The sequence below is a fragment of the Ursus arctos genome, unplaced genomic scaffold (assembly GCF_023065955.2).
Source record: "Ursus arctos isolate Adak ecotype North America unplaced genomic scaffold, UrsArc2.0 scaffold_33, whole genome shotgun sequence".
NCBI classification, from domain to species: domain Eukaryota; kingdom Metazoa; phylum Chordata; class Mammalia; order Carnivora; family Ursidae; genus Ursus; species Ursus arctos.
Window position 1 is genome coordinate 28649666 of NW_026623019.1, and position 8942 is coordinate 28658607.

At 37.0% G+C, this 8942-nt stretch overlaps 1 protein-coding gene across 1 annotated transcript; it reads left to right on the forward strand.

Moving 5' to 3' along the window:
* The first annotated feature begins 3283 nt into the window (after window positions 1-3283).
* Window positions 3284-4301, forward strand: LOC113249024 (olfactory receptor 4K15-like). Its single transcript, XM_026490602.4, has one exon. The coding sequence runs from the start codon at window positions 3327-3329 to the stop codon at window positions 4299-4301; it is 975 nt and encodes a 324-aa protein (XP_026346387.2). The 5' UTR covers window positions 3284-3326.
* The last annotated feature ends 4641 nt before the right edge of the window (window positions 4302-8942 follow it).

Below are 8942 nucleotides of genomic sequence, written 5' to 3' on the forward strand. Positions count from 1 at the left end.
ACACACCCCATTTCATCTTAGGTAAGTGAAAGCACTTTGCCAGTATCCTTACAAAGACCATGCACCAGCATTTATCTCCACTGAGTGTTACATCTCTGATCCAGATTTAGAGGGGGGGGGTCAAGGGAGTGGCAATGCTGGAAAACTTGTGAAAGATGGATTTTTGATCTGAGAGAGTTTGCTGACCTCTTGTAAACAATACTCCCACTTACTTCACTTAATCCACCAATCATAATATCCAAGATAGAAGTAGTAGGAAAAGATCTGACAGAATTTCAAAAAGGAAGGACCTCAGGGTCACCTAGTACAACCCTGTATGCACACGTTAATTTACTTTCGAATAGTGCAAGAAATGAAAGATTGGTCTTTGCAAGAACACATCTACTAATAAAAAACTCATTCTTGGATGAATCCAGTCATACTATCTTTGAGCATATAAAATTATCAGAAAATACTCTGATTTGAAACAATACATTATTTCTTTTATTATTTTAAAGATTTGTTTGTTTATTTGAGAGAGAGAGTGAGAGAGCACAAGTAAGGGGAGCAGCAGAGGGAGAGGGAGAAGCAGGCTCCCTGCTAAGGAGGGAGCCCAACTTGGGGCTTGATTCTAGGACCCTGGGATCATGACCTGAGCTGAAGGCAGACACTTAAACAACTGACCCATCCAGGTGCCCCTATTTTTTTTAATTTTATTTATTTTTTGAGAGAGACAGTGTTTATGAGTGGGGAGAGGAGGAGAAGGAGAGGAAGAGATAGAGAGAATCCTCAAGCAGATTCTGCACTGAGCATGCAGCCCCACGTGGGGCTTGATCCCACAACCCTGAGATCATGACCTGAGCCATTACCAAGAGTCAGAAGCTTAACTGATTGAGCCACCCAGGTGTCCCTAACATAGTTTTTTAAATTTTAATAACTTTACATTTTCACTATATTACAGCGGTTGTATTTGGTGTAAAAATGACACCTATTTCATTTTAAAAAGGGATGAGTATTAAAAAGTGATCTCTCAGGAGACAAGTTACAAACCTAACTGCTCTATCGCCAGTGCACAGCACAGTGCCCTGAGAGAGGAGGCATTTACTTACTTACAGAGCAAATCACCTAAGGAAGAATGCATTTATATCAGAACTAAAGGATTTCTATTTAGAATACACTATTTAGAGCTTCTGTAGCTCATCATGTTGGTTTTCTATATTGAGAAACCCAGCTCTTGATTGAATCAATTTGCCTACTATTTTCCCCCACGGAAAACAGGGTCTTTTCTTTTTTCTCGCCCCCCCCCCAAGGAACCACTGATGTGGAAGCTTTGCAGATTTATTGGGAGGATGACTCCTGTGGTGATTTTCTCACATAGTGGATTATGTGTTTTATTTCTAAGGGTACCAGAAAGTCTTCTCTGCCACCTCTTTCTGCTGTATCTCTAGAAGGTCTCCCTGGGAGATTCATTCCCTGCACTTAATTTAAGGCTTTGCTGTTTCTGACAGGACACATATGAATCCCTACTAGTTGGTCTTGTTGGGTATCATTTCCTTGCCTGCTTCTAGGCATTCATTACAGTATTTGTGACTAGGAGTCTAAGGGTCAGGGTGTTTCCCAGGGAGGATAGGCCATGCTGTACCTGGAGTTCACTTAAAAACAGGCTACCAAGAAATAATGAGGAAGGGAAAACACACTGAGGAGAATGTGGTGGCCCCTCAAAGACAAACCTACTCCATTATATTATCTTACCTCCAGCCTGTTCTGACTTCAGACGCTGTTAGTCTCTTCTGAAAATCCTAGAGCCATAGTTTTGATATAATTGGTGATGATATCTGAATTAATTCTTTGAGGGAATTTTCTAGAGAACTGGAGATTTGAAATATAGGGGTAAGTCCCTGAATTTGGTTCCTGGGAGTTAAAATTATTCATCACATGCCCTGTCTTTATGTGGAAATCCTCCAGTGAAACTTGAGGAAAAACTAGGCAATTTGCAATCAGATTTAAGAAGACATTAATATCAAAAAACCGCAGATAATTAGAAATCACTAAAATAAAAGACACTCTTCCAAAGACCTGATTTAGAGATAGAGAATTTCTTTACATTTCACATTTTATTTTTCTTATTCACTATACAATGTTTTCAAGTTCTAGATAGCTTGTAAAAGTATAAATAACATAAAAGGGAGAAAGTGTTGATAAAATAGAATGTAGAATAACTGAGTAAAAAAGAAGAAACATTGTTTTTTCATGGTCTGAATTTCTTACTATGAATACTACTGTATAATACAACTATAATTTTTAAAAGCCCCACCAAATCAAATGAAATGTCAGTCATAATTCAATATTACATCCGTGGATATTAGCAACAATGGCTGAGCTTAATGAAGCTTAACAGCAGGGAATAATTGAAAAGAACAAATGCACTAGATTCCTTCTTATAATAGAACTCCAGGAAGAGATGAGTCACGACTCTAGGAAGAGTTCCAATAACCTCTAGATCTTTGGGTTTTCTAGGTTTTGTATTTTAGTTCACACAATTTGTAACTGAATAGAGAAGGGAATAAGACCTAATCACTCAAGGCAATAATTCTGCCTATGAGTTCTCACACAATGTAATGCTATCTCCTGGTTTATTTTTTCTTAATAAATAAAATATGCACAGAAGTACATATGGCAGATCTTGCACATATTTCAAGTTTTCACAAAGCAAACACTTCCATGTACCTATCAACCACATCAAGAAACAGAACATTACCAGTACTTGAGATGCCCATCCTGTCACCTTCCTGTCCCTAGTCCCCTTCCAGGATAACCACTCCAGGAGCCTTTTTAATACCACAGACTAGTGTAGCCTATTTTTGAATTTTATTTAAGTTAGGTTCATACAGTATACACACTTTTGTGTCTAACTTTTGGGGTCAACGTTGTGTAACTGTCTTCCTCTGTGTTAGCCATTCAAAAAATTGTTATATAGTTTATTGTAGAAAAAATAATGCAGATTTTGTCTCTGGACTTTCTTACACTGGATTTCTATAATGTCAAGAAAATATTTCAGATTTTCAATTTCATTTGTAAAGTAAGTAGATTACATTCTTCAAATTCATATAACTGGATATACCAATGTCAAACATCTCCTCAACAACTCTCCCCTCCATCCCTCTTTATTATTGTTATTATGTTGCCTATATAATTTTTAATGATGCATGGAAATTCAGATACATAAATATAAGTAGAAATTAGAACATCTAAGGAAGGAAGTGGGACTGGGAAATGAAAGCCATGCTCACTGATTGTTCTTTGTCTCTCTCCTATTCAGGTAACAAGATAAATTCCTTCCAAAGTCAATGAGTGAGACAAATCATTCCCGGGTGACCGAGTTTGTGTTGCTGGGGCTCTCTAATTCTAAGGAGCTCCAACCTTTCTTGTTTCTCATATTTTCACTACTTTACCTAGCAATACTGCTGGGAAACTTTCTTATCATCCTCACGGTAACCTCAGATTCCCGCCTTCACACCCCCATGTACTTTCTGCTCGCAAACCTCTCTTTTATAGATATATGTGTTGCCTCTTTTGCTACCCCCAAAATGATTGCAGACTTTCTGGTTGAGCACAAGACTATTTCTTTTGATGCCTGCCTGGCCCAGATTTTCTGTGTTCACCTTTTCGCTGGCAGTGAAATGGTGCTCCTTGTATCCATGGCTTATGACCGTTATGTTGCTATATGCAAACCTCTCCACTACATGACAATAATGAGCCGCCGTGTGTGTATTATTCTCGTTCTCATCCCCTGGCTTGTGGGTTTCATCCATACTACTAGCCAGTTGGCATTTACTGTTAACTTGCCTTTTTGTGGCCCGAATAAGGTAGACAGTTTTTTCTGTGACCTCCCTCTAGTGACCAAGCTGGCCTGCATAGACACTTACGTTGTCAGCCTGCTTATAGTTGCAGACAGTGGCTTTCTTTCTATGAGCTCCTTTCTTCTCTTGGTTGTCTCCTACACTGTGATACTCACCACAGTCAGGAACCGTTCCTCTGCTAGCATGGCAAAGGCACGCTCCACATTGACTGCTCATATCACTGTTGTCATACTGTTCTTTGGACCATGCATCTTCATCTATGTGTGGCCCTTCAGCGGTTATTCTGTTGACAAAGTCCTTGCTGTGTTTTACACCATCTTTACTCCTATTTTAAACCCAGTTATCTACACTCTGAGGAACAAAGAAGTGAAGGCAGCTATGTCAAAACTGAAGAGTCAGTATCTGAAGCCTGGCCAGGTTTCTACAGCCGTAAGAAATGTTCTTTTCTGGGAAACAAAGTAAAGGTACACAACTGTAACTACTGTAGCCTTGTCTCTACACAATTACAAATGGAATCACTATGACGTTAAAGTAGATCATTTTGACCAGTGGGAAGGGTGGATTAACGTCATGGGAAGAATAATTATAATAATAAAAGCCAAAGAATGGACCTTACTGATATTTAGATTCTCTTCCTTTATTGTGTGCATTTGTTTCTATTTCCTACTTTTTAAAAATGTTTTAATATATAGCCTTTGAATACAGTGAGAAATGCCATTTACTCATATATAATAAATAAACTGCACCTCTTCCTCTCAAAACAGTACTGCTCATATGCCAATTATGGAGTGACAGGTGTATTTCTCTATACAATAGAGAAAAATAGATCTATTTACATATACATGATACACCTAGATAAGACTGCATTTCACATAGTACTAGGTAACTGACTGGTGTTAATGGTAGAGCAACATGTAAAATAGCAAGGCTATACAGCAAAGGCATTTATAGTCCACACTTTCACAAACCCTTCTTCAATGCTACTGCTTAATACATATTATTCATGGAAAACAACTCACTGAATAAATTTATTCACCGGAGTGTGTTGTATTTAGTTGGGGTAATTTCTGTTTACTTTTATGAAAAGATTGCATTTATTTAGTTAAGAGCCAGAGAGAGTCAAGCACCAGCAGAGGAAAGGCAGAGGGAGACAGAAAGGGAGAAGCAGAATTGCTGGTGAGCAGGGAGCCCAAAGCAGGGCTTGATCCCAGGCCCCCAGGTTCATGATCTGAGCCAAAGCCAAACACCTAACCAAATGAGCCACCCAGGCACCCCTTAATTTCTGATAAAACAATCTGGAGAATGTCATAGATGAGTTATAATTCTTTACCACTTATCATCATAATTATGGGAGTCTGAAACCTTATATAAAACACTCTCTCTCCCCATAGGTCTTCATAGTTCCTGTATTCTCAGATAAGGTAGTTTTATATATTAATAGTTGGTAGAAATAATCATTTTCCTATGTGGACTTAGTTAAAATTTTATTTTTATATTGCATAATGCAGGTCCAGAAAATGACAGAATATTATTTCAAGAACCTTTGGGTAGCCATGAACTTACTCCTTCATTATCACTTATGAAAATGAGATTTTCTAGGAATCCTCACTATAGGTTATTTTAGGCTTTTACTCATTTATTGTGTTCAAGTTTTTCCTATATTTTTCTACTGTGTTCTTGTCTCACAATCTGTTATAATGTTACCCGTTTTGTAGACTCCAATCCTTAGATCTCTTAAAGTAATTCTCTAATTGTTATTACTGAAAGAGAAAATCAGTCCTCATTTTTGAGCCAGAGGGTACCAATTTATTATGGACCTAAAGGCAAAAGCAATTCTAAGAGGAGATTTATAGTGATACAGGACTACACATAGAAATAAGAAAAATGTCAAACAATCTAACCTTACATCTAAAAGAAGAACAACAACAAAGGCCAAAGTAAGCAAAATAAAGGAAATAATAAAGATTGGAGTGGAAATAAATGAAATAGAGACCAAAAAAAAAAAAGTTCAATGAAATCAAGAGCTAGTTCTTTGAAAAGATAATTAAAATTGATTAATATATAGCCAGATAATCAAGAAAAAAGAGAGGACACAAATCAAATCTGGAATGAAAGAGCAGTGTCAACTGATACTACAGAAATACAAAGGATTATAAGAGAATACTATTAAAAATTATATGCCAACAAATTGGACGAACTAGAATAAATGGATACATTCCCAAAAAACATACATCTAACATCCTAAAAACATCTTCCAAAGATGACTCAGGAAGAAACTGTAAACCTGAACAAACCAATTAGTAGTAACAAAACTGAATCAACAATCCAAAAATTCACAACAATTATAAAAGCCAAGGACTGAATGGATTCACAGGGAAATTCTAACAAATATTTAAAGAACAGTTAATACTGAGGCACCTGGGTGGCTGAGTCAGTCAAGCATCCAACTTGATTTTGGCTCACACCGTGATCTCAGGGTTGTGAGATGCTGCACGTGGAACTTGCTTAAGATTCTCTCTTCCCCTCTCCCTCTGCCCCCCTCCTCTCTAAGAAAAGATAATAAAAAATAAGGAACAGTTAATACGTGATACATTGCATCAATAAGAGAAATGTTAAAAACCTTATGATCATTTCAACAGATGGAGAAAAAGTATTTGACAAAGTACAACATCCACTCATGATAAAAACCTTCAACGAAGTAGATTTAGAGAAAACATACTTCAACATAATAGAGGTCATATACAAAAAACCCACTGCTAACATCATACTCACTGAGAGCTCTTCCTCTAAGATCAGGAATAAGACAAGAATGTTTGCATTCACCATTTTTATTCATCATAGAACTGGAAGCCTAGCCATAGCAATCAGACAAGGAAAAAAAAAGGCAACCATACTAGTAAAGAAGTTGTTCAATTGTCATTATTTGAAGATGACATGATTTATATACAGAAAACCCTAAAGACTGCAGATTCATAAATACAGAGAAGAAGCCAATGGTTACTAGAGGAGAGGTGGGTGGGGGCAATGGGTGAAATAGGTAAAGAGGATTAAGAGTACACTTACCATGAACACTTAGAATGTTGAATGACTATATTGTGCACTTGAAATTAATATAACACTGTACGTTAATTATACTGGAATTAAAAAACAGTAAGAAAAAAATAGAGAAGAGTTAATACCTATTCTCCTCAAACTATTCCAAAGAAACAAAAAGAAGAAGGAAAGCTTTCAAATACATTGTACAAGGCCAAACTAGACACAGAATCTATTAAAAAAAAAAAAAAGGAAACCACAGGCCAAAATCCCTCATTAAAACAGATGCAACAATCCTTAACAAAATATTAGCAAATGAAATCCTACAATACATAAAAAAAAAAAAATCATTTACCATGATCAGGTGGGATTTATTCTAGGGAAGCAAGAACGGTTTAGTATTTGTAAATCAATCAACATAATATAACACATCAAAAAAGGAAGGAAAAGAATCATATGATCATCTCAACAGAGGCAGAAAAAGCACACGACAAACTACAACATCCATTCATGATAAAAATCCTCAGTGGGATGACTGGTGGTTGTTGGGCAGCTGTCTCTTGGTTTTGGCTCAGGTTGTGATCTCAGGGTCCTGAGATCAAGCCCCAAGTCGGGCTCTGAGCTCAGCAGGGAGTCTGATTCAGGATTCTCTCTCCCTCTGGCCCTCTCCGTTCTCTCCCTCTTCCTCTCTCTCTAATAAATGAATCTTTAAAATAAAACCCTCAGTAAAGTGGGTTTAGAGGGAACATACCTCAACATAATAAAGGCCATAATGAAAAATCCATAGCTAACATCATACTCAATGGTGAAAAACTGAGAGCTTTTCCTCTAAGATCAGGAACAAGACGACAATGTTTGCTTTCACCACTTTTATTCATCATAGAACCAGAAGCCCTAGCCACAGCAATCAGACAAGAAAAAAGAAAAAAAAAAAGGCAACCATATTGGTAAGGAAGAAGTTCAACTGTCACTGTTTGCAAATGACATGACATTATACTTAGAAAACCCTAAAGACTACAGCAAAAAAACTATTAGAATAAATAAATTCAGCAAAGTTGCAGGATCCAAAATTTATACACAAAAATTGGTTGCATTTCTATACACTAATAATGAAGTAGCAGAAAATTAAGAAAACAATTCCATATACAGTTGCACCAAAAAAAAAGAAAATACCTAGAAATAAACTTAACCAAGGAGGTGAAAGACCCGTACTCCAAAAATTATAAAACAATGATGAAAGCAATTGAAGATGATACAAAGAAATGGAAAGAGGGATGCCTGGGTGGCTCAGTTGTTAAGCGGCTGCCTTCAGCTCAGGTCATGAACCCAGCATTCTGGGATCGAGCCCCGCACTGGGCTCCCTGCTCAGGGGGAAGCCTGCTTCTCCCTCTCCCACTCCCCCTGCTTGTGGTCCCTCTTGCTGCCGCCTCTCTCTCTGTCAAATAAATAAATAAAATCTGAAAGAAAAGAAAAGAAAAGAAAAGAAAAGAAAAGAAAAGAAAAGAAAGAAAGAAGGAAAGAAGGAAAGAAGGAAAGAAGGAAAGAAAGAAAGAAAGAAAGAAAGAAAGAAAGAAAGAAAGAAGAAATGGAAAGATATTTTGTGTTCCTGGACTGGGAGAATACTGTTAAAATGTCCGTATTACCCAAAGCAATCTACAGAGTCAATGAAATCCCTATCAAAATACTAGTAGCATTTTTTTCACAGAAATAGAAAAGTACTAAATTTACATGGAACTACAAAGAACTTAAATAGCAAAAGCAATTTTGAGAAAGAAGAAAAAAGCTCGAGGCATCACAATTTCAGATTTCAAGATATATTACAAAGCTGCAGTAATCAAACCAATATGGTATTGGTGCTCGCACACACACATGCACACACACACACACACACAAAGACACATAGATCAAGGAAGCAGGATAGAAAGCTTAGAGATAAAACCATGGTTATATAGTCAATCTATGATGAAGGAGGCAAGAATATACAAGAGGGAATAACAGTACCTTCAATAAATAGGGCTGGGAAACCTGGACAGCTATATGCAAAAGAATGAAAATGGACCCTTTTCTTAT